The sequence below is a fragment of the Neophocaena asiaeorientalis genome, unplaced genomic scaffold, assembly GCF_003031525.2.
Source record: "Neophocaena asiaeorientalis asiaeorientalis breed wild unplaced genomic scaffold, Neophocaena_asiaeorientalis_V1.1 scaffold70, whole genome shotgun sequence".
Taxonomy (NCBI): Eukaryota; Metazoa; Chordata; class Mammalia; order Artiodactyla; family Phocoenidae; genus Neophocaena; species Neophocaena asiaeorientalis.
In genome coordinates this window covers 11,814,147-11,840,934 of record NW_020175410.1, presented here as the reverse complement: position 1 = coordinate 11,840,934, position 26,788 = coordinate 11,814,147, and the positions used below count along the sequence as shown (strand labels likewise).

The following is a 26,788-nucleotide window of genomic DNA, read 5'->3' as shown; positions in this document are numbered from 1 at the left end:
ATTTTACCATGAAGCTGGTTCTCACTATTACCCAAGGGAAGACAAATGGAAAAATACTTTCGATAAAAGCTAAAATGATTAGTTACTAAATATCTATAATTAGAAGACTTAACTTTACTTTTATACTTGTTAATTTGCAAAAGATTAAACACAACCTACTTCCTGTCTTGAGGGAGACCCAATCACCCTGGATTAAGTGTTATGTTTAGTATAATGAACAAGGAAAATTTTTGTATAGCCAATTAAAATCTTCCTAGAAAATGTTTGGGTACTTTCCCCTATTATTCCTTATATAAATTCCCCATTGACGAGGCCTCCCACTCAGGGAAAATCAATTGATACTGATGTTGGGATTAAAAAAACAATAATGAAGAGGCAGATCTACCCCCTAAAAGACCACATAATACACTACAAATTAAAGAATAAATTATTTTTTAGAAATTGAATATTTGGGATCCTCCAGTCAATACTTCACATGAAATCGCAAAATGAGCACAGTTTACAGGTGGTTTTTATCTTTTCAAGGTTTACCGTTTCTCTGTCCCATTCGGATATCATTTTATAATCAGCACTAATCTCTCACTTCTCCACACCATCCTCCTCGGCAGTTTAAGGAAGTGTGAAAATCTAGAGGCACAAAGCCCAACACTCTGGACTGTCCCCTTTCACATTTTCTTTTAGCACAGACCCCTCAGGGGGAATTAGGAGAAACCGTTCCCCCTTTAAAACTTCCCCCCACTCCCTCCACAACAGAAATACTAGAAATACTGAATCCTAAAACGTAGGTTCTTTAAGTATTTAAAGCTGGGATTCCCAGTGTTTTTTTCCTGCTCCACCATAATACATACGTCCACCAGCTTCCAAACTCCCAGAAGTAGGGCCCTGGGATCTGTATTGCAAAAGCCTCACAGGGGAGTGTAACATGCAACTTGGTTTGGGAATAACCAGGCTAGACTACTATCTCTCAACATTCCTTTTAGGAATGTTCTATGTTTTATAGAATGTTCTATAAAATTCTATGCCTTGGAATTTGACTTTCTTAATTTAAATCATTACAAAAGCTTATCTTTGAAGTACATCAGTCAAATCTGTATTATATTTTTGATGTTACATCTTTGGTCAAAAACGTAACCTCTAATCACAACAATGATTCTTCGGGCAAAGCAAATTTACTTTTAAGAATTACTTTAGAATGTGATTTCTAGCAATGAATTGTACTAAGTCAGGGGACTGCCTATAGAGGCAAAAATTCTTCTTCCTATTAATGGTAACACATATTCACTGAGCTACAAAGATAACAGATTAAGTACAGATGCAGGCAGCCTGACTATACTGTGGGATGGGGGACACTCTACAGAAGACACGGCTAGTGCTCCTCAAGACTGTCAAGGTCATGGGAAGCAAGGACGGTCTAAGAAACTGCCTAGAGCAGAAGAGACTAAAGAGTTATGCCAATTATTGTGTCCTAGACAGAATCTTGGAGCAGAAGAAGCACATTGGGGGGAAAACTAGTGAAATCTGAAAAAAAAAAAAATCTGAAGTCTGGTTGATAGTAAAGCACCAATGTTGGTTTCTTAGTTGTGACAAACTAAGGGACTGTACGATGTTAACGATGGGAGAAATGGTGTGGGGGAATCTCTGGGAACCCTGTATTATCTTTGTAACTTTTCTGTAGCTTGAAAATCATTCCAAAATTAAAAAGTTTATGAGGGCTTCCCTGGTGGCGCAGTGGTTAAGAATCCTCTTGCCAATGCAGGGGACACGGGTTCGAGCCCTGGTCTGGGAAGATCCTACATGCCGAGGAGCAACTAAGCCCGTGCGCCACAACTACTGAGCCCATGTTCCACAACTCCTGAAGCCCACGCGCCTAGAGCCCATGCTCCACAACGAGAAGCCATTGCAATGAGAAGCCCGTGCACCACAACGAAGAGCAGCCCCCGCTTGCTGCAACTAGAGAAAGCCCACGCACAGCAACGAAGACCCAACACAGCCAAAATTAAAAATAAATAAATAAATTTATTTTTAAAAAGTTTATGAAACAATAAATACGTTAGCAAAGATCAAAATTAATTTGCCTTATATTTTTATATTATGTGATAATTTTAAAAGTCTGTCTATATTGTCTCTCTGATCTGAAAAGTAGAAGGAACACTGTACAAAATGAAATCCCCCCTTTCTAGCAGGTGTCCCGTCTCCTGGGCCTGCTCCAGTTTCCCTTTCCACTATGTGTTCAATCACCTTGCCCATAACCTGAATCAGAAATCCTTCGAGGTCAATGACCACATTATCTATCCCTGACTTGATATCAAGATTGGTAAATAACCTAATCTCAGTTTTGACCTAATTTAGGTCTCTTATCCATATCTCGATTTTATCATCTGCAAATGATTAAACATTTTTTTACTGTCTAATTTAAGGTGCCAGTCTGGAGTCCTATGAAGCATTCTACCAAAAAGAAAAGATTACTGCGTAATTGATAAGTAACTGTGGCAGCCTCCCGTTACACAACTGCTACGAGTTCTATAGACCTCGCTGTCACGAGGTTCGCTATACCTCGTGGACTGACTTGTTTCAAAGACCCAAACAAGTTTCTATGCAGCTCTTAAGGAAAGCTTTGAATGTTCTTGAGTCTTACTTAGAAGCCAACATAAACTTCCAGCCCTATTATGCCTGAATATTTCTGCTGTCAAGTCTGAAGAATAAACACAAAATAATGTAGCTAGCCACATTATTTATGAATGATAAATTCAGTACAGTTTGTATGAATATGTGAAGATGCATGAGGGTCAATTGATAAATAACAGGCAGCATTATCCAAGGATATACCTGGTTATCAAGTATTGTGATACCTCATCGAATATCTCATTTTAACACTGAGAATTCAGTTCGATCCAAATGACCAAAATATTTATGTATGTGTGTACTTGGGCTGAAATAAACCTTCAAAAACAGGGAAGGAGTAAAAGCTGAATTTGCGTAACGGACAGTTGTGATGAATCTGAAACAATAAATTCTCTATTATCTGGCATGGTTGGAAAATGAGGTTAATCACATATTCTAGCTTATAGGGAGTTACCATAGAGACCGTGCACATATTATCCATTTCCAAGAATAAAAGAAAGATAATATAAACTCAACACTGAAACTATATTGAATGTAATTTAATTTTCCTCTGATGAGTCAGACACACTTGATGATCTTGCAGTGCCTCAGAATAATCATTGTGAACATCATCAATTATCTATGTACCCTATTTATATACAAGTGCTAGTTAACGGACTTTTTCCATTAGCAGAAATCTGAACAATATAAAGGTTTTCTGGACTTAAATATACATGTATGGTCAAATTGTTGTAAGTTCAATAAAATAACCTATTGCATTTGCAAACAGAGAGATCTGATCAACATAAGGACAGTCTCGATGGGGTTATGGAAGGACCAGGAAGATGCATTTAGTTATAAACTAGGTAGGAAGTTTTCTTTTGCTTGTATATTAGTAGCAAAATTGCGAAGTCCTAGGAACATAGAATCAAAATAAAGTTTAAAGAGTTATCCTTATTCCCAACAAATATGGTCAGAAAGCGTTATCTAAAAAGTGACCCAGGCTTTTTTTCCTCCCTTAAAGTTTTACTGACTTAAAAACATATTCAATTTCCTCTATTCATTATAATGAATATTTCTCTCCTCTAAAATTTGATAGCATTGTTATTTTGTCAATAGAAGATTTCCCAAACTGTGTTCTTTAAATAGAGCTACCTCTTCCGATCTTTTCCGTGCTTTTCACAAAGCATATCAACACACTAAAGGCTCTGAGAACTCTTGTAGTTTAAACAGAAAAAACAAAATACCCTGTTTCTCAAATGTATCTGACCACTTCATGTTTGAAAATATATATCGACCTTTGAAGAATAAATATCGACATTTCACTAGCATTCTTGGGTAAAGAACATAAGAAATGGAAGCCTTAAAGAATTCTTTAATTATTTTCATTTTGAAAATGAATGATAAGGCTGCTCATAATTTTCATCTAAAAAAAGAGAGGAGAGATTGCTAAATTGTGAACTATTACAATATTCTTGAAATTTTCCTAATTTTTCTCATCAGTATCTAATAATCCTGGTAAAGTAGGTTTCATGATGACCCTCTAACCATCAGAGGACATAGAAATCCATCAGTTCCATTCAGTACAACTCAATTTTGTGAGACTTTAATATCTACATCCCTGATAGAATATTGTTTCCAAAACTCAAAATTTTAAATGTATGCAATTTTCCCTACTGCTAATGGAACTTGAATCAATTACACACAAACACACACACACATACATGCACACAAACACATACCTTGGTCTGTCCAACAGTAAGTATGTGTTGTTAGAGGACTTCAGGAAAATATTCATAATACTTTTAAGAGTCTCATTCTCTACTGAGCTAGCTGGGCACGCTTTCACAATATTTTTAGATTGCCAAACTATTTTGGACAAACTTATAGTCTGACTGCCTATAATACTCGTATTAATTACTGTTTAATCTTCAAATTACCACATGCTCTTTACACGGTTGCAAAATAAGCATTTGCAATGGAAAAATATACCCAATATGGTTCCCAAATAAATCTTTAATCAGTAAGAGGTTACTTTTATATCATATCCTAACGTTTATCTGTGTGTGTGTGTGTGTGTGTGTGTGTGTGTGTGTGTTGGGGTGAGAGGGCCAGATTTTTTTGTATATCCATTGTATTTACAAAAGTAAACTGAAAAGGAGGATCTCAAAAGCAAACCGTGACATCCTTGGGGAAACTGAATTTAACGCATTTTAACATATGGTTAAAAAAGAAAAGAACAGCCATGTTCTTAGAAATAAATGGCACTTTTACCGACAATTCCCTTATACCAAAACCGAGCTTCTAGACATACAACGTGGGTTCTCAAGAGCAACTGGCCAGTCTCCTCAACCAATCTCCTCCACACCTATCCCTTACAAAGGCCTCTTCCCAGGCTAACCATAGTCCTTCCAGCACTACAGAGAAGGTCTGTACTAATAAGTTGTGTTTTGAGCCAAAACTGGAACTACTCATTTTGATATATAAGCAAATGACAAAAAACAAACAAAAAAACGCTGAAAACCCTGAGGCAAAAAATTTAGATTAAATAGATCTGTGGTAATAACATTAAAAACAATAGGCTAACAGAACCAAACAATTCTAATAGCTCTAAAAAGTAATCCATTTGCTATGCTTTAGGACATGCCTCTCTTTTCACAATTAACTCATCTTTGAGCAAGCATATGTTAGTTTATTAGCAGTGCCGGTTTCTTAAATATTAAGAGGAATGTCAGCTTGTTTGGATTAGTGAAGGAAAAAAAGCATTTCCTGAAGGTAATTCTATTTATTTGGGTTAGCACCATGGGGTTGGGATCTACACTATCAGTATTTTGCTATTTTCTCCTCCAGTTATAAACAAATAAATGCAACAACAATGAAGACGTCCGGTCTTGAAAGACATTAAGCAGATATATTCATGCATTAATAATTACGGTTCCAGGGGCTTCCCTGGTGGTGCAGTGGTCAAGAATCCGCATGCCAATGCAGGGGACACGGGTTCGAGCCCTGGTCCGGGAAGATCCCACATGCCGCGGAGCAACTAAGCCCATGCACCACACTACTGAGCCTGTGCTCTAGAGTCCGCGAGCCACAACTACTGAGCCCACGTGCCACAACTACTGAAGCCCGCATGCCTAGAGCCCATGCTCCGCAACAAGAGAAGCCACTGCAATAAGCCCGCACACCATAATGAAGAGTAGCCCCAGCTTGCCACAACTAGCAAAATGCCACGCGCAGCAACAAAGACCCAACGCAGCCAAAAATAAATAAATAAATAAATTTTAAAAATAATAATAATTACGGTTTCAAGTGGATACTTACTGCTGTGTTTGCATCAATGGCATATTAGTGCTCTCATAATTGTCTGCGTGTAGAGGAGGTATGATTTCCCCAGTCACAGGGTGAAACACAGGAAGTGTTGACAGGGGCCATGCTATCTCTCTATTCTTGGACATGTCACGAAGTTCTTTGGTAGATTTCTGAATAGCACTATGATGGACCAGTTGGATGCTAGGTCAAAAAGAAATAAAACCACATATATTTAGAATCACATACTAGCCCCACAGGTCATCAGTTTGAAAAAGTTACAAAATCATTTTTTCTTTTTAAAATAAGAAGACATTATTTAACTCTGGGCATTCTACAAGTTATTTCAGAAAAAGATACATTTCATATACTTTTAACGTAACAAAACTGAAAATTAGAAACTAATTTTTAAATAAATGCATCTCTCATTAAAGTAAGCTATAAAGCACTGTGTTACTATTACAGCCCTAGGTAGCAAACTACTATTCTATTTAATTTCTATGATTAAGATAAAACTACCATAGCTTTTATATTGTTGCTTCTGATGGGGCATTTATAAATACTCACAGAAGTTTCATTTTATGGTAGGTTATTACTGTAGATTCAGGAAAACGTGTATGAAAGGTCTTTTCATCTGTTCTCTGGTTTATAGAAATGCAGATTGGGAAATCACATAATATAAATGGCAAGTTAATATTCTGAATCTGAAATATTTTAGTTTTAATTTTTATCTATATAATCTTAGTTTTCACACACTTTTTATTTTTAGTCTCACCCCTCCTAAATATCTCTATTTAGAAAGCAGCTTTCACATTTATGAAATAAACTATGAAAGATGATGAATGGGAAAAAAAAAGGCATGACACACATGTATGGAGCATGAGAAGCAACTGAGAAATGAAAAAGAAAATAACAGGAAGAAGACACTTACTCTGGTGTTTGCATGTTTCTCTTTTCCCTAGAAACAAAACAAAATTTATGAATTAAATAATAGCATTGATATTTGGAACATTAAGACTATATGCTCATGGATCTGGCACGAGGTGGAAATGCTGACACTGTTACTATTAAACGCAACCAGGCAGCATTTGCCACCAGGTTTATGACGTTACTTGGATGAGTACACATACAGAGATGGAATACTGGTGAGAAACGCACAGGAAAAAATGAAAAAAAAAATGGAGATTAAGAATCAAGCTCTTGGAAATAAGTTCCATGACATAATGAAATCAGGCTACATGTAAAAATGGAAGAATTTGTTACTTGCTGCTTTATTAATTTTTTATCCTTTGTTTTGTTACCCTGACTTCCAGATAATCTCGGGAGATTATTTTAATTGACACAGATGTCCAGAAAGTACTAACTATTCATGAAGTGAAGACTCATTACTCAAATTATCATCTTATTTTCATTAATTTACTCCTAAGTTTTTATATATCTATATATACCTTTAAATATTTAGGTGGCATCGCCCTGTTTGATAGCAGAACAATTTCAAGAAAAATTCTGACCGTCATTTCTGATCAAACTGACTGAGACAATTTATTTATTTAAAGTGCAATTACCATGTCAATAGATTCCGCAGTCTCTGCTTACACAGGATGGCTTGTATAACCAAAATATCTAGCCTCAGTTATTCTTGGGACTGTTTTGCCTGCAAGAATTTACATCTAGCCTTAATAATTTTTGAATAAAGTAATTATAACCTCTAATTTAATTTACTAGACTCAAAACTATTTTACTTCATTTTAAAGGAATAAAGTACTGTAGTTTGACTTGAACACAATTTCAATTCATTTATAAAGTGTTTTACGCACTAAATGAAACTTGGCTTTTAATGGGATCTTATATGTTATCTTAGTAGCTCTATAATTTTTTTATTAGTGCTTTAAAGTACTCACACTCCTTCCCGTCGGCAGCACATGATATAAGCAAGTATTAGAAAAAGGACCAATGCTACTGCCGAGGGCACAGCCAGTGTAATTAGGAAATCCGTGTAATAGTCTCTGCTTTTCAAAGAATCAGAAGGGGGTTTGTATTCTCCACCATCAGGTAAGATCCCTTCTCCACGAATCACTTCATGATAGGTGGACACTTGCTTTGTTTTATCAACCTGACACAAAAGAAGACAATTACACATCAAATTAATAGTTGCAAACATTATGAGAGTTTAAGATCTAGACATATCAAGACAGTCTTTGACTAATTTCTAAAAAGCAATCTTTTCCAATTACTTTATCACCTTGAACTTGTAATTATTTATGGAAACTAGGAAGAAGTAATGCATAAAAGTAATAAATTAAAGGGTGTATACTGGCCTACTTTCTAGGTCCTTCCCACAACATATATACATACATAAGTGTATACAAATATAACAAATACGTGTGCATGTGTAGGTGTGTGTGTGTACAGTTGTTCTTTTTCAGTTTACTTCCTCCAAAGCAGAAGTCCTTCACACCACTCTGTATATTTCTTGTTTCCTAGTGACAAATCTCTAGTGCAGATGTTACAAACTGTGAACTGGCTGAGTTCACAGCCAGTTCATACTCACAGTATGTGAGTATGGTTTCTAAGGTTAGTAAAAGAGAAAAAAAAAAGAGAGAGAGAGAGACAATTTCTACGGGACTACAACCTTGATCTTTCTGCCATCCAGCTGACAGAAGTAGTTTTTAGGAAAGATAGTTTAAGGAACAGGTAACCCATCCAATGCTACAGTTTCAATAAATTCTATTCCAGGCTCAAAAAATGTACAACAGTTGGACTATATTAATTTACCTCCACAGTAATTGAACTGCTTTCACTATGTTGCATTTAATTATGCTAAGGTTTTTACTGAAGGGCACTACAAAAATAGCCATGTGAAACTTGTTACTACATTTGCTCGCGGCTTAAAAGAATGTTGGGGAGAATTATCTGTGGCATTTCTCAGTATCCTCTCCCATAAAACTCCACTGGAAGAATTTTGTTAATGATACAGTGCTAGTAAAAACTTTATCTTCTGCCAAGGAATTGATGCTCTGCCTCCTTTAAGAATGAGAACCAAATAACAGATGAATTTCCTCATTTAATCTGGGACATTAGGAGGCTTATTGTCAAACTTGACCTTAGGCTTATGTTTTGGTCAAGTTTAGGTCCTGATTTTCCAGTTCTTTTATATTTTATATATTATGTTTATTGTCTGACCCTTTAATTTAAACCTCCTGAAATCTTCTGTGGTAAGATGTGACCTATAAATAAATACAAGTAAAAGAAAAAACCGAAAATTCCCAACCTTTCTCTTATGAAGTCTTACCACAGAAGTTAAAATCTTCAAAGCAGAAGGCATTTTTAAACCTTTAGAAATTAGATAATTTTCCTAAACATGAACACTGTACGGCACAAGCACAAATAAAATGGTGTTGCCAGGGCCCGCTGTCTACTGGCTCTGGTGAGAGGCATCTATTTAAGTTATGACTGCAGCCACTCAGTCTTTAGCACCCTTGTATGGTTAGCATGACGACTGAAATATTGAGCTTTGTAAATAATACACATAAACCACAGCATCTGAATAATTTTACTTGATTTGAGAAGACAGGGAAAGAGCATTATTTTCCTAAGACACAGCGACATGGAAAGAGGAGCCTGGGGCCAAGGGCCACAGGTGCTAAGTGCCACAGTGTGAGCAGTGTGTTCTCCCAACCTGGATCTGGGAAAAGTGCCTGCCGCTGGTTCTCTAAGACATGAAGTGACAGTTGTGTTTATGTGTTGATATTTGTTCAAATGTCAACTTTAAACTTAGACCTAATTCACTCACCACCAATCATCAAGAGTTGAGAGAAGTTAAATCTAAAGGTCGCTAAAGAAGTGAAACAACTTTCCTATCTTCCAGAAAGGAGGAACAAAAAATTTAATATAAATTATATATAAAATATCATATATACCTTTCACATACAGGAAATCTTACCCATATGTTCCTAAGTCTTTGAGCATGCTAATAAAAAAGTGATTTAGAAAGAAATACTTAATATTTACGGGGCTGGGGGTAAGAGTCTAACTTTCCTCTGCTTTTCCTTTTATTCCTTGGTCTCTCCCTACAATCTGCGTTTCTAGGACATTGAATCATAGCACAATATTGCTTTATTTCAGATTTGTGATTGTATTCTGGTCTCCCCTTCCCAAGTGGGACAGTGGCAGCATATCTGAGGCTTCCTGCACATGTCACACTGACTCCAAAATCTGTCTTGACTTAGCAGCCACCTGGATGTCCAGGGCGAACACTTGGACCACCTGCCAAGCTAATCTGGCCCCACAACTAATCAAGAGTAGACTGAGTACAATAGTGGAGGTACTATTTCTTAAATGGATGCACTTTCAACGGACTTGCCAAATCCTTAAAGTCAAGGGAAGTCAACGACAGTTAACAAAGTAAACCCAGGATTTGTTCCTAAAAGCAGTTCAGGTTTTAGCCAAATGCTATCTCCAGCCACATCACTTCTAATTACATTTGCAAAAACAAAATAAAAACTCACCAACGAAATTTTGCACCAGTCGATGTAAAATTGAGTACGAAATTTTTTATCACACGTTATTACAGGCTCCATTTCTTGACTGCATCTCAATTGATTCTGAGGATTTTCAACTTCTCGTAAACAAGAAGAAAATGGAACGTCGGCACCAACCATGACATAAACGCTGCAAAAATGTGAAACACTCAGGTTATCCTTTAAGAAAATTGGAAACACTGAAAAACAATCTACCCTGAAAGCAGGATTTATCCTTTTGAATTGAGGGATTATCTACAATCATCCCTAAGGTAGGGGCCTGGGCTTTAAAAGCAGTGATTCATGTAGGGGCTTCTTTTCATTCTTTCCTTTATTCAACCAATATTTACTGGGTGCTTTGGTGTACGAGACACTCTCTTGATTCCCTGTTAATTTCTAAAAATTTTTTCACCCTATTTAATTCAAAATAATCATGTATCATATTTCAATTACAATATTTGGTAGACTACATTCAAAAATATTCTTAAATTGTTTAGAAAATAATATTATCACTAAAGTAATTATCAGTAATAAATCTTCATCTGATTTCATTTTTAATAAGATTGTGATATTACATCCTGGAGGTGTGGAGCTGTAGGCAGACTTCTCCATTCTACCTAAGAGTTTTATCCATCAGCTTTCCTACTGCAGAGACCCCTACTGTTAGGTTCCTCATTATAAGGTCCTTCAATCTTTAAGAAGCTAATATAAAAGAAAAACTATAGTTTGGTAAATACAAATTAGGCAAACAAAATGTATTTTCTTGATGTGTATCTTGGCAACTAGGGGAAAAGAACTCTATTCAATTTGCCAGTAAGAGTTTCACAATAAAAGCGAAGATAGTGATAATAGCATTTAAATAATCTTGGAGCAGCTTAAGAGGGTAGGAATTTCATAGGTTTTTTCCGAAAGAAAAGGGAAAACCAGGAAATTACTCTAAATAAATATTATTTCTTTTCCTATTGACAATGCTATAACTACTTACAAAATGGAATAAACCCATCAAAATTCCAGCTGTCTTCTTTGCAGAAATTGACAAACTGATCTTAAAACTCATATGGAAATTCAAGGGACCCACCCACACACAAAATTCTTGAAAAAGAAAAACAAAGTTGGAAGACTCACAATTACCAACTTCAAAACTTACTATAAAGCAATAGTAATGAAGACAGTGTGGTACTATCGTTAAGGCTTGGCATGTAGATCAGTGGAATAGAATTCAGAGTCCAAAAATAAAATCTTTAGTAAACTGATTTTGTCACAGGTGCCAAGACAATTCAATGGGGGAAAGAATAGTCTTTATAACAAATGGTACCAGAACAACTGGATATCCACATGCAAAAAAAAGAAGGTGGACCCCCATCTCACACCATATAAAAATTTACTCAAAAAAAATCAAAGACTTAAATGTGAGAGCTAAAACTATTAAACTCTGAGAAGAAAGCAGACACAAATTTTAACGACCTTGAATTAAGCAACAGTTTCTTAGATGTGACACCAAAAGTTCCAGCAATAACAGGAAAAAATAGATAAATGGGATTCTATCAAATTTTAAAACTTTGTGCTTCAAAGGACATCATCAAGAAAGTGAAAAGGCAACCCACAGAACAAAAGAAAATCTTTACAAGTCATATGTCTAATAAGGGACTTATACCTATAACATATGAAAGCCTCTAACAAGTCCATAACAAAGAGACAAATAATCCAATTTCAGAATGACAAAGGATCTGAACTGATATTTCTCCAAAGAAGATATACAAATGTCCAATAAGTGCGTGAAAAGATGCTCAACATCATTACATCAGCAAAATAGAAATCAAAACCACAATGCGATACCACTTCACACCCATTAGAATGGCTACAATGAAAAAGACAGACAGTAGGAAGTGCTAGCGAGGATGGGGAGAAACTGGAACTCTCCTACTCTGCTGGTGGAAATGGAAAATGGTGCAAGTGCTTGGAAGACAGCCTCACAGTTCAAGAGGTTAAATACAGAGTTACCATATATCTCAGCAATTCCACTCCTAAGTATATACCCTAAGAGAAACTTAAATATATGCCTACCAAAAAGCTTGTACATAAATGTTCACAGCAACATTCTTCTTAATAGTCAAAAAGTGGAAACAATCCAAATGCTCATCAACTAATGAATGGATACAAAGTAAAATATCCATACTTTACCCAGCCATAAAATGGAATGAAGTACTGTACATGAAACAACATGGATGAACCTTGAAAACAATATGCTAAGTGACAGAAGTTGGTCACAAAAGACCACATATTGTATGACTCCACTGATATGAAATGTCCAGAATATGCAAATTATATAGACAGCAAGTAAATAAATTGTGGTTGCCTAGGGCTGGGGATTGTGGTGGTGGTGACTGTTAATGGGTGTGAGAGGGGAGTGTTGGGAGGATAAAAATGCTCTAAAATTGACTGTGGTAATGACTGTACAACTTTGTCAATAAACTAAATCCACTGAGTTATATATACTTTAAATAGGTGAATTGTATAGTATGTAAAGTATATCTCAATAAAAAAGCTGTTTTTTTTAAAAAAATGAAATAAAAGCATGGCACAAAAATTCAAACGTATGTAAGTATGAAGTCACACCCTTAATTGACAACTGTGCCCCAGAGTACCATTACACAGATTCATTTGGTTGCTCTTTATGTGAATTTTATATTTGGACTTAATTTGAAAGACTTTTTAAAAACGATGGTGTCTTTGGGAGACAAATAGTATATAATGGATTGAAATTTAAAATCAAGTTAAACATTTATAAGTTCAGAAAAAGTAGATATAAGAAACCACTGGTGGGGCTTCCCTGGTGGCACAAGAGTTGAAAGTCTGCCTGCTGATGCAGGGGACACAGGTTCGTGCCCTGGTCCGGGAGGATCCCACATGCCGCGGAGCGGCTAGGCCCGTGAGCCATGGCCGCTGAGCCTGCGCATCTAAAAAAAAAAAAGAACAAAATAATGCTATTTGCAGCAACATGGATGGACCTAGAGATTGTCATACTGAGTGAAGTCAGTCATGCGGAGAAAGACAAATATCATATGCTATCATTTATATGTGGAATCTAAAAAAATGGTACAAATGAATTTACTTACAAAACAGAAAAAGAGTCACAGATGTAGAATATAAGCTTATGGTTACCAAGGGGGAAAGGGGATGGGGTGGGGGGAAGGGATAAACTGGGAGATTGGTATTGACATATATACACTAGTATATAAAGAATAGATAACTAATAAGGGCCTACTGTATAGCGCAGGGAACTCTACTCAATACTCTGTAATGACCTATGTGGGAAACGAATCTAAAAAAGAGTGGATATATGTCTATGTATAACTGATTCACTTTGCTGTACAGCAGAAACTAACACAACATTGTAAATCAACTACACTACAATAAAAATTTAAAAAAAAGAAATATATTCCATTTACAACAATTCGTTAACTTTTAAACTTCATATAAAGCCAATTTCTATCCTCTTATTAACTGCTTAGCAAAGACCATATTTTTCCTTGATAACTGTGAAATATATTTGTAAATACAGAAATAAAATAACTATTTTAAAAACCATTAGAAGTTCTCTTGCTTTTACATAACATTGATTTGCATTTATAATTAGTAAGATTTTAAATTAATTCACTTCAAGATAACATAAATAGGCATAAGCATACGTTTTGGGTGCTTTGAAATGTTTTATTTTTTTCCTCAAATTATAAAAGCAATATAAAAACATTACATAAAACGTGGGATATAAAAACAATTAACTTCTATTACCAAGATCACGATTTTCATTTTCCAATGTACCTTGCAGAATACTTTTCAAGTGCATATATTTTAGCCTAATTGCAATCAATCTCTAAAATATAATTTTGTATCCTGCTTTTTCACTTAATGTGTCCTAAGCATTTACCATATTGTACAGTCTTTGTAATTATATTTTTATAGAAGTATAATTTTTAAGTGTACATGATTTATTCAGTAATTATTTCAGAGTTGGACACGTAAGTTGCTTCTCATTTTTTGATGTTATAAATAATATTGTAAAGACTATCTCTGTGCATATTCTTTAATGTTACTATCTTAAAAGAGATGCCCAGAAGTGGAAACATTTTTATGACAGTTGACACATACTGCCAAACTACTTTCTTCTCTACTTGGATGATCCAGAAGCTTCACAAACTTAATATGTTCTGAACTGAGCTCATCATCACCCCACCCCACCTCCACCTGTTGCTCCTTCCATCATCTTCTCTCTTGGTGATTGGCATGGCCAGATGCTCAAGCACCATCATCTTTGACGCCTGTCCTTTTCCCTACATATTCAATCTATCATCAGTCTCTGACATTTACCCTGAAAGAACTCTCACACACACCTGTCCACTTTGTTCCATCCCACTGCTACCACCCCAGTTCTAGTCACTGTCACTTTCCACAGGGAGTGAAGCCAACAGGCCCTTGATTGTCCTCCTTGAACCCAGTCTCACTGTTCTCAGGGAGCCTATCTGCAGAATGAATGATATCAGTTTACAAACAGAAGCAACTGTATATTTGAAAGTTGCTAAGAGAGTAGTTCTTAAAAGTTCTCATCACAAGAAAAAAAAATTGTATCTATGTGAGGTGATGGATGTTAACTAAAGTTATTGTGGTGATCATTTTGCAATATATACTTATATCAAATCTTGATGCTGTACACCTTAAACTTATCCAATGTTATACCGTCAATTATATCACAATAACACTGGAAAAATAAATAAGTTAATAAATAAAATGCAAACACACTACTCAAGAGAAGCAGATATTGGATTTGCCTTGTAAGTCAAAAAAACATGTATTTATTGCTTCTTTTATAGAGCCAGTACGTTTCAACATGTTGGCTTTTTAAAAAAATAATTTTGTACGAGGCCATGTATAACAATTATAATTCTATGCTATACGTGCTAAAATACATCTTTCCTAATCTGCTGTTTTCCCAGATCTTTGACATGCAGCTTGTTTTGATTTGCAGCTATTTTGATAGGCTAGCCTTTTGATAGGCAGAAATTTTAAATTTTTATGAAGTGAAAGGAGGATGATTTTTACCTTCATGACCATAGCCATATGTTTTCAAACTTTCAAATATATGTAAACAGATGGGATGGGAGCATATTATCAAGTTCAAGGCTCTCAAGCAATGTTAACAAAACATGGTGACTCACAATCTTAGGCACTGGGTACTCTGAATAAAATTTGTTCCTTACGAAGGATTTTTTCTTCCAATTTGAACAACTCAATTTCCCTTGAGGTAAAAAGCATTCACTGAGTCCTTCACACATACAATGTGGAGAACCGCGTTACAGGTAAAAAATTTAAGTCAGGGGCTTCCCTGGTGGCGCACTGGTTATGCATCCGCCTGCCAATGCAGGGGACACGGGTTTGAGCCCTGGTCCGGAAAGATCCCATCCCACATGCTACGGAGCAACTAAGCCCGTGCGCCACAACTACTGAGCCTGCGCTCCAGAGCCCGCAAGCCACGTGCCTAGAGCACGTGCTCCCAAGAGAAGCCACAGCAATGAGAAGCCCACGCACCACAACGAAGAGGAGCCCCCGCTCGCCGCAACTAGAGAAAGCCTGCGCATAGCAAAGAAGACCCAACACAGCCAAAAATAAAAATAAATAAAATAAATTTATTAAAAAAAATTAAGTCAAAACTCTGGTTTTTGTCAGCAACAGCCAGATAAACAGATCCACTGATTGTATTTTTTTACCTAATTGTCCAAGTAATGAATGTATTTTATTCCTTATTTTATGTATATAGGAGACAAGGGACAGTTTAGAGAAGAAAGTGTCCGCATATGCTACATGTTGCCTGGGAACTCTTGAGCTCTTGAAAGAAAATGCATCATGATTCCTGCCTCTCTGCTCCACCCCACTTCTTTGTTCTGTGCATATCAGTCAATCAAAAAATAAGATGAAAAATAAAGAATAAATAAAACTAAATAAAGAATCTAATTCAGAATAAGAAATAAAACAAAGAATAAGGTCACTTCTGGACTCTAGTTCTACTGCTTGTTACTCATCTTTACTGGAGAAGGGATGAATTATCTTAACAAAAGAGGGAACTGGCACACAAGGCTCAGACCTTTCTGGAGTTTTTTGTGGGAGGATTTTCCTGCTTGCAGAAAGGAGGCATTTAGGTTTGGTCTATTCTTTCAGCCATGTGGTAGGGCTTAGCAGGCCTACTTGCTAAAATGAAAATTTTAATACAAACCATTTTCTTCAAACGTCCCTAGTGCTTCAAGATAAAAACCCAAACAATTCTTCCAGGTGTACAAGGCCTTACATGGTCTGGTCTTTGCCTCTTTGGTCATTATCATTTCTGGATCCCTGTCCCCCATTTCCACACAAAGTAGGTTTCCAAATTGACCAGGCTTCCTCCTACCTAATGGATTTTGCCCAAGCTGTTCCTCTGCCTAGACTCTCGCTTTCTCATTTTTTGAGCTGGCTAATTTGTACTCATATTTTAAACTCAGATCAGGTTTCATCTCCTCTATGAACGCTTTGACATGGACCAGAAGTGGGAGAGGAGCTGTCTCTGTGAATACCTCAACTGTGATAGGTACAACACTGCTTTCTAATTATCTGATTACTTGCCTGGTCCCTAATAGATGTGAGCATAGACTGCATTCTTTAAAATCACTGTACCCTAGAGACTAATACATTATTCCCCCATAAAAAATACTTAATAACTGCTAAACTATGAAAGAAAAAAAGTGAATCTATGCCTAGAACTTAGAACAGATATTAAAGAAATATAGTTATAGACATATAGTTTAGACATATAGTTGCATTGACTTTTAAAATTTATTTATTTTTATACTTATAAAAATCGACTAATATTGGCTTCCAATTTTTACTTTATTAAGCCTTTTTAAAAAAAATTCCAATCTCATATCACCATCATTCCCTAAAAGAAAGAATAGTTGTATCAAAAACACAGGAGGCACGTTGTTTAAGAATTAAAGACTGGGTTTCCCTGGTGGTGCAGTGGTTGAGAGTCCGTCTGCCAATGCAGGGGACATGGGTTCGTGCTCCAGTCCGGGAAGACCCCACATGTCGCGGAGCGGCTGGGCCCGTGAGCCATGGCCGCTGAGCCTGCGCGTCCGGAGCCTGTGCTCCGCAACGGGAGAGGCCACGACATGACCCCCAAAAAAAAAAAAAAAAAAAAAAAAGAATTAAAGACTATCTTGTAAATCACCAAACATGGGGACAGATTCAGCAGAGCACTGCAGACTGGCCTAGGACCATGACCTCACATCACAGCGGTCTTTGGCAGCCTTTGACTTACATTCTCTTCTTCAAGTGTAACTTCTCCCTGAGCCCTTTACAGGGCAAAACACAGACAATTAATTAGAGGGAGTACTTTGTGAGATTGTCTAGAGAATAAACGGGGATCCTCTGTTGTTGACTGAGGATAGATCCACAGGCTCTGGTAACCAGAGGAAACAGTGGTAGCTTTGACAATCTCTTATGAAAAGCGAGTATGTTCTTTAATCCTCACACCCCGTCATTCCCTTCCTAACCACCATTTACACCGCATCACTCACCCTGAGTTGGCAGCTCTGCCATGCCCAGAATGAAACATGAACCTGCTCCTCTTTCCACCAGCTTTATCCCAGGCTAAATGCATCCATGAGTCCTTAGCCTCTGGCTCAGTGTCAAGAGCAAAGCAGCCCCGAGACCACACCCAGAGAGAGCACAGTTGCCCTGAGGTTATGGGTCTGGAAAGTGAAAGGGAATCTTTTCAGGAGGTTTAGGGTTCCTTTGCAGGAGCTTACTCACTTTGAAGGAAATCTTTATAATTGTTTTCTGTTAGATTTAGAAGGAGTTTAAAGGCTGTCAGTGAGGTCGGCAGAGATGAAAAAAATGCACATCAAGAAGGATGAGGAGCTGGGATGCTGTAGAGGGGGTTCTTGATGACTGACACTTAAGGGCACTCTGGGCCGTGGAAGGGCTGTTGGTTTACTCTGAGGGTCTACTACTGAGAGCTCCTCTTTGTCTTCTGCTGTTGGTTTGAGTAACATGGAAAAGTTTGCAGTCAGTAAATTGTGGCTGCCGTGTGTAATAGGAAATACTTTCGAGGAGTTTTTTCTTTTTTTAATCAGAGACTGAGACTTATGCAAAATATTAAGCAGAACATGGTTATCAGGTGTTTAATTAACACTTCTAAATATATTTTTAAATAAAATTTTAGAAAATAAAGGGATGCAATTCCTTTGCATCTCTGATCCCACCCTCAATCTTTTCAATTTTTTTTTTTTTTTTTTTTTTTTTTCAGTACGCAGGCCTCTCACTGTTGTGGCTTTTCCCGCTGCGGAGCACAGGCTCCGGATGCGCAGGCTCAGCGGCCATGGGTCACGGGCCCAGCCGCTCCGCGGCACGTGGGATCTTCCCGGACCAGTGCACGAACCCGTGTCCCCTGCATCGGCAGGCAGACTCTCAACCACTGCGCCACCAGGGAAGCCCTCAATATTTCATTTTTAAAGAGATTTATAGTCCATGTTATTTTCAAAACAAAGTACAGAGGCAAAAAGTTTTGTAAGTGAATCAAGAATCATGATATACACCATTAAAAAGAAAGGAAAGCACAAGAGATGAGTAAAGCACTGGATTTATTTCTAAATTGAAGGCAACAGCGTAAAAAAAAAAAAACCCTATTTTTGTTACCTTGACATTATGTAACAACCAAAGAAAATATGCAAAATCATTCCCAGGGGCAAATTTTTCTCCTGCAATTATACTCCAGTAGGATCTTATTTCATTGGTGCACATATAGGGACACTGGAGTAACAGAGTTGGCACTGGGTATAATTTATAGAAAATCTATTTTAAAAGACTTATTATATGAATACTCTGTAAAGGTTGCGGCTTAACATTAAATTAAAACTCATGGAAAGCATTTCAAGTTGGGAAAGGATCTGAGACAACAGGGTCCAAATAAATGCCACGGGACTGACAGCACATGCCTCCCGCTAGCAGGTGTTGGGGGTCAGTCAGCTAATGACTGAATTCTCCAACAAGTACTTGTAGGACAAAAAATTCTGTTCTTAATTTAGAGTCACATGCTCAGGCCCAGCCTAGACTCAAAGATCCGGAATCTCTAGGGGGAATCAGAGGCCAGGAACCTAGGTATATTCTTCATAAAGCTCTACTGGCAATTCTCAGGCTAGACATAGCTGTGCAGCCCTGTTTTAGGTCAGAGTTTGGTTTAGAGAGCTGTTAGTTCAATTTAGCCCAGTTGTTTCTTAAAGTGCCTCTACGGGTGGGGTCTACACTACTGGTTAGAGAAGCGGTGAGCCCAGAAGAAAGCACAACTATGGAAAACTCTACCAATACCTGGTTTTCATGTTGTTTCCTCCAACATCTTTGGTCATTGTTTTAACAATCACTGTGGAACACACTACCTTAAAAACCTGTTGAAAAGATTCCACATTTGGAGAATGTCTTCAGGGGAGATACCCCTGTTCATCTCCTTTTATGGTCTTCCTTCAATTACTCATTGGGAAAGAGATCCATGTTGTACCTCTCAAGTAAAATTTTAAGCTCCAGAATTATGTTTTCATAGAGAAAGCCAACCAGCAGATGATAGGCAAGCGATAAAGCAACTATTTTCCTCCAAGCACTTCTATGTGTGCTTGACTGACTTCAAAATCCATTATTGTACCATACAAGGTACAATTTAATTCTGAAATTTGTAACTTGGACTTTGCAACAACTCATTGCTTATCCTTTATCCCCCTTCGGACTACTCGCTCATACCTCATCTATTGTGATCTTTTCCCTTATCTCCAACAAAGTTCTCCTTTAAAGTTTCCCTTAAATTTGATTCTTATTAACCCAGATATTCCAGTTAATTCCAGATATCATCTGTATAAATGTTACCAAGGATATGGATAAAGGAGGAGTTGGAAAAGGACATGCTACATAAAATGTGATTTATTCCGTATCTCGCATATTTATAGGATTGGTTTTTAAAAAGGCAAATCTGCCTCAACTTACGGAACAGAAATTAAACAGCAAAATTTCATTTGACATTGAGATTCGATCTGTCAATGTACCCAGGCATAAGGAGTGCTTCATAACCTCTATAAGAATGTAAGTCATACTCTGAATCTGTAAGGCTTGAGAATAGACAAGTCCCTTTCAAATGCATTGTCTCCTTTAATCATTACAACAACCCTGAGGGAGAGAGTATAGTCCCCATTGGAGCAGATGAGGAAGTTGAAGCCCAGAGGAGTGCAGCAGTTTGCCCAGTGTCACCCAGCTTGTGAGTGACAAGGCCAGGCTTTAGGAATGGGTTTCAAATCCACCCCAGCCATCAATCACCACCACATGGTGGAAAGAATGTTAAAGGCGAAGAAATAGTTTCCTAGAATAAAGTTACAGCAGTCTGTACGTCCTTCTGCAGCTGATAACTGGGGCATCAACTTCCTTTGAAATTCAGGACCCTAAATAAACAGCTTCTCTATGGAAGGTACAAAAGACTTAGTGCTGTAATTTATGATATGGATCCTCATCTATGATTAGATTTCACAGGACCTGGAACATCAGCTATAAAATCTCTTTGTCAATACAGAAAATTGCTAGTTTTTTCATATCTTTACAATAACTATTTCTTATTAAAAAGAAAAATGCAATAGGCCATCTTCCATCTATAATAAGTTTGATAAGCTCACCATATTTAAAAATCCATACTTAAGGTAAGTCTGCTTACCCCTCCTTCATGTCATTGATGGGAAGCGGAACCCTGCCGCCCCTGTCTAGAGCTGACGTGATGTTTATGGCGTTCAGACGCTCTGGCTGCCACACATTTTTCACGGCCCCAAGAAAGTCTCCGAGAACCTCGCTGGCCAACATTTCTTCTACGTTCATATTTTTAATGAAGAATTCTGCTTGATACGGTAACGGGAAGTCTAATTTTGGTGAAGAAGGGTATGCATATCTTTAATGAAGTAGTCTTTTGAAAGGGCAACAAAGAACCATTTGAGATTTGTTGATTTCTGTCACAATCCTGGCTTCTGGGAACGATATTATTACTGACTTTAAAGGCTTTCTATATAACAGAGGATATATCTAAAAACACGACGTACATTAGACCCAGAACTTTATCTACAATGCAGTCAAATCTAAGGGACAGCAGAGCAATTCACAATTAGAGAAAAAAAATAAAAAGGACAAGAAAAAAAATGTCAAATCTCAAATCTGTCGCTAACTTGCCAGCGACCTGCCGGCCTCCTTGTCTTGTCAATGTACTCAGGTAGAAGCATTTCCAGAACTTAGAAAAGTATTTTGTACTTGTACTGTTTTCAAGCTGACAGATCTTCAAATACATTGTTTAATTTAATCGTTACAATCCTAGGTAGTGCTATTTCCCATTTGAACAAAGGAGGGGCTGAACACAGCACCAACCTTTCTAAATAGAGAAGACATGGCAAAATATCTATACTTGCTTGTGGGTTGCTTATATATGATATGGAAAGCCATATTTTTAATTTGCAGTGTTACTGATCTTTTTAGAGCATGCTAAAACATCACATTTTACTAAAATAAATATTGACTGTATTTTCAACAAGAACTTTGAAATCATAGCTATTTCATTTTTTGGATCACTCCATAATTAAATATTCTAGAGAAATAATATTTTAAATTTCTCATGAAATTCCATACCTCACATTGTTAGAGACTGAGTTCGCTTTTTCCCTCCCCAATGTCTCATCAGTAATTTCCCTCTAAAGATGCCAAAATGAATATTTTAAACCAACCCAATGTCCCATTCAGACTCTCAATATAAGAAACTTTAAATAAATATAATTTATTTCAGCTTCTCAAATGTTACTCTTCAATTACAAACTATCATTTCCTGTATTCTGGTTGTTCTGTTAAGACAAAGGATAGCTTTCTTTTTGTTTAGTAATATTTCTGTAAGAATAAAGGCTACTTTTTTTTTTTAATACTTACTACGAGGCAGGCCAAGCTAAGGGAAAGAGGTGAATTACCGTATTTAACTCTCACAAGCAGAAGGTAAACAGGTACTTGTATTTTTCTCCATAGGTTCAGAAAGGGAAGCTGATCTTTCGATCATTTGAATTTACCTCATATGATTTTCATCTAAGCTAAAAGAGACTGTATATATAAAGTGCTCAGTGGAGCTCCCAATATAGAGTAAGAACTGAGAAAATGGTAAACTTTAGCAATTCTTACAATAATATGCACAAGTTAATTACTTGGATTCTGCACTTTACTTAAAAGGAAAAAAAATACGTCTGGACTATACACGGATTTAAAGTCCCCAACAATAATTATATTAGGTATATCCTCTGACTTATTTCATTAAAACTCATGTACTATATGTTCTTATTTCTTATACTATTTTTATCTCATGTACTATTCCATTCTTATTTAATACACTAAAACTAAAATTATACGACAAATAACTGAAACCTTGATGACTTCATTTATTATCAAGCCTCTTTAATATTAAAGGACATTTGATGCCAGAGATGAAATCAAGGAGATATTCTGGCTTTCGAGTTTTCAGGAGAGTTTTCTGGAGTGTGGTGTCTCTCCCTAAAGAATAAGTCTTTCAAAGCCCTAATCACAGAAGGCTCTTTACTCATCCCCTACCCTGTAATTTATTCTGCTTATGATTTTGTTAGATTTGTTTGATGTATAGCCCATCTGCAATCTTCTAAAATATGCTATGTTTATTCTCTTTTATGTAGATAAGTTTCCTGTTTTATACTGATACGTTTCCTGTTTTATACAGATAAACAGGAGCTTAATCATGCTACATTTTTCCCCATACTGAGAAACAGTCATGCAGAAAAATGTCATGAAGAACAGTTTCTTGGCAATAAATAATATTTATAAATAATACCAAGTATAGTTTTTGGGTATGCTAGAAGTCTATCATCTACTAATTTCATTCAGTGAAATTTTTCTAAAAAAGCGTGCAAAACTTTTTCCTTATTATCAGTGCTACTCCTTGGAGAACTGTTACTTGGCTTTCCCTAATCCATGTGACCCTCGGTGGCTCCTTTCTGAGACTTGCGGCCGCCACGCCCTCCGAGGCTCCAGGCTGTGCAGCTGCCTGCCGTCTACCCCGCCAAGTGCTGCTGCCAGGCCTCCCAGAGATGAGTCACAGTAGCTTTCTAACTTTGGGGAAATCCCGTGCCTGCTATATTTGGATATCACAGAGGCCAAGGGAACAGTAGCCAACAGATTGGTGGCAGGCCTCTGAGGCACTAAACCCAATTTAGAGAATCACTCTATGTACTCTCCTTGAGCTCCATGCTGTATGATTCTACATGACTAATTTCCCATTAGGTCTCCCGGAGCAGGAGACTGCTGGGCAGGGAGTTGCACCGAGCATGGTTATCCGGATATTCAACCCTTGTTACTTCTTTCCTAACCTTATCCGGGAGAAACGGCATGTGTACAGGCCATGCTCAAAGATGTACATCCTAGTGTCCACATGCATTCCATCGAGACAAGCAAGGAAAAATGCCTGCCATTTGGTGCACTGATTTTCAGAGTTTGGGCCACTGACCCTTATGTAAAAGGAGACTTTCAAAACCCACGTCCTCGTGCTCCCTCAACCCTGATTTAAATAAGTAGCCCCTAATGCCAACTTTTAATCCTTCAGTCATCTAACAGTCTTACATTAGTATCTGCTTGAACATGGGTCCTCACATGTGTACTATGTATTGAGTACATGTGTGTGGACCCATGTACTCTGTATTGACAGATGCCTGTGTACTCTGTATTGACAGGACTGAGACCAGACTTGAGAAGGAGGAGATTCAAAACTGGAGACCTGGCTATCTTTCAGTTTGTAGGGGCTCCCATACCGGACAAAGGGTTTTGAGCCCCTCTGAGAGCATAATAGTGAGGTTAGTGGTCCAAGCCCACTGCAATGGAAGTATATAACTAAACTGATGGATTCCCAAGGAGAAAGGGAACTTCGCAACCATTCTGCTCATTAAAGGTATTCCAAATTCTACAAGGACAGCTTGGACTGGATACAAGTATCCAATTACAATTGGAGTCAAGAATAAAAATCTCCTTGATCCAAACATGAATACCTTCCAAAAGCCCTTGGGAAGTAGAAAAGTGGGTAAAGAGTCTTCTGTCCAGGACAAAGGAACTGGTACTTGGACTTTCTTTTCATATACGAAGGTCATTTTAAATTTTAAACTAGCACATTTGTTGTCTGCAATTATTACAGCTAAAATGCCTGGGGAAAAAAACTCAGGCTAAGGGTTTCAAAAACTTCCAGCAATCTTCTCCCCAATTATGTACTGCATTATCAATTCTATCGAAATTGCTTTCTTTCATATACTGTAAAGGTAATTTTTAACTCAGCCTTTACTGAATTATTATGAATTCCGAATTAGTAGGCTCTGATAAAATGTGTTGTGTTTGCTTATTTGTTTTCAATCATACTAGTAAATAGAAGTAAGAATTTTCCTACCCAGGATGCACAACTGTTTTACTGTTTTGGGGGGAAAAATGCTGTATCAGTTCTTCTCCTGTCACCCTCATAAATGATATCTGGTATAGTATCCCATGATTTATAAACTTTAACCACAAAGTGTTTAGTGGTATGTATTTTTCCCATTGAATGCCAAAACAGGATCAGAATATTTGAGAGTGTAATTCTTGGAATCTCTCCTGTGTCCCTAACCTTCTAAATCCTTAAGCATCACTTACAATTCAAGCATGTGTAACAATAAATTGTTGTTGGACTCCAGCAATTACCGATGCATGATTAGCTATTTAGAAAGGAGACTGTGACCCAAATTATGGTTTATTTCTGTCCATCAACAACTCTTTATCATCACATACAACCAAACTACCACCGATGATAGGTTTGAAAGTAAAATAATACCAATCATGCATTCTACGATCAGCCCTATGTCAAGCACGTTTTGAGACTTAAATGATGGCATCCTTACCTCAGACTTATGAGAGAAATAGTATTCTTAGTCTCACTTTACAGATGATTTAACCAAGGCCTGGAGAAAATAAGTGGCCTCTACATTTGGTTCCCTACCCTGAGGTTTTCAGCACCAAAACACATCGTGATATTTTATAATGAATTAAATATTGTTTAGTTTTCTACATTTTACTATTTCATTAGTTATAGTAGGTATGTGGTCCTTTAAAATCCTTAACTATGTTTTACATACATATAAAATATAATGAAATACTTCTTGCAAATAAGGAAACAATCAGCAACATATTTTTCCATACCTACCTTCTGCTGACATTATATTAATTATCAGATTATGCCTTGCAGTCTCAAAGGTACGCCTATTGTAGGCAGTTATCTATTAGAAAAAGAAAGTCATATTAAAGAAGTAAAATGTTATTTGGAAAACGAAATTCATTAAGGACAAAATGAAAACAAATTGTCGTTCTTTCCATTTTCATTATTTGTTTATATACTTACAAAATATTCCTTCTCTGGACAAGAATCCAGAGCTTTTAGCCATATTGTGGGAAAACAGATAATTAGGTATATTTAACATGCTAAAACGAGTTAAAATCAGAAAAACCCTTTTATAGAAGACTGTTAAGTGCCAGTAGCAGTGCAGATGCATCATTAGTAAATGGATTAACCATTACGAATTACTTACCAGAGCTGTTCTAAAATTTCAAAAAAGCCAAAACAATATATTGGTGTACTTTTAAATGGAGCTTAAGGATCATACCAGAAAGCACACTTTAAAACACGCACATCTCTGTGTTGTTTGCATTCGGTACTAAACTGCACACCAACCAGTCAAGAAATGTCACGAACCCTTTGGAAATCACATCTCACAATGGGAGTAGAGCAGTAAGGATCACAGTCTAAGAAGCTGATGGCAAATGCTCAAAAACACAAATCAATCCCTTCACAGAGTCAAATATTAGTAAATGTTTGCAGAGCCAATGAACTTACATCAAAGTCAATTCAGAAACAGCCACTGCAAACAACAAACAAAGCAAAGGCCAACAACAGGATATGGCTTCAAAAATCAAGGAATAATTAACTTTATAACAGATATTAAATCACTCAGACACAGGCCTGCAGTACCTCAAAAAAACCCCCAATGATTGTGTAAAAGTCTTAGCATCCCAGCACTAGCCTTCTGGCATAACTGCAGCTGTAGTTGACACTGAGACAAGAAAGACAAAACTGACGCAAACTGAAAAGAAATATCTTGCATATTTAAAAACAAGTATCAAAGATTTTAATAGCATCACATATGAGCTTTAAATAAAATACATTACACTCATCAGAAATATTATTTGAGAGAACA

At 36.9% G+C, this 26,788-nt stretch overlaps 1 protein-coding gene across 7 annotated transcripts in view; it reads right to left on the bottom strand.

Annotated features, from left to right (window-relative positions):
* The window catches only part of SGCE (sarcoglycan epsilon), a 67,273-nt gene that overhangs the window by 7,407 nt on the left and 33,078 nt on the right, over positions 1–26,788 (bottom strand). For 5 of the 7 annotated variants that reach the window (XM_024767068.1, XM_024767063.1, XM_024767065.1 and 2 more), the window contains 6 exons: positions 25,741–25,813; positions 21,196–21,394; positions 10,416–10,578; positions 7,809–8,020; positions 6,839–6,865; positions 5,923–6,111 (listed from right to left, as the gene is read on the bottom strand). In XM_024767068.1, the coding sequence (XP_024622836.1) occupies positions 5,923–6,111; positions 6,839–6,865; positions 7,809–8,020; positions 10,416–10,578; positions 21,196–21,394; positions 25,741–25,813 (863 nt within the window). The remainder of the gene's footprint in view (positions 1–5,922; positions 6,112–6,838; positions 6,866–7,808; positions 8,021–10,415; positions 10,579–21,195; positions 21,395–25,740; positions 25,814–26,788) is intronic. The other 2 variants (XM_024767064.1, XM_024767066.1) reach the window with 1 other exon arrangement.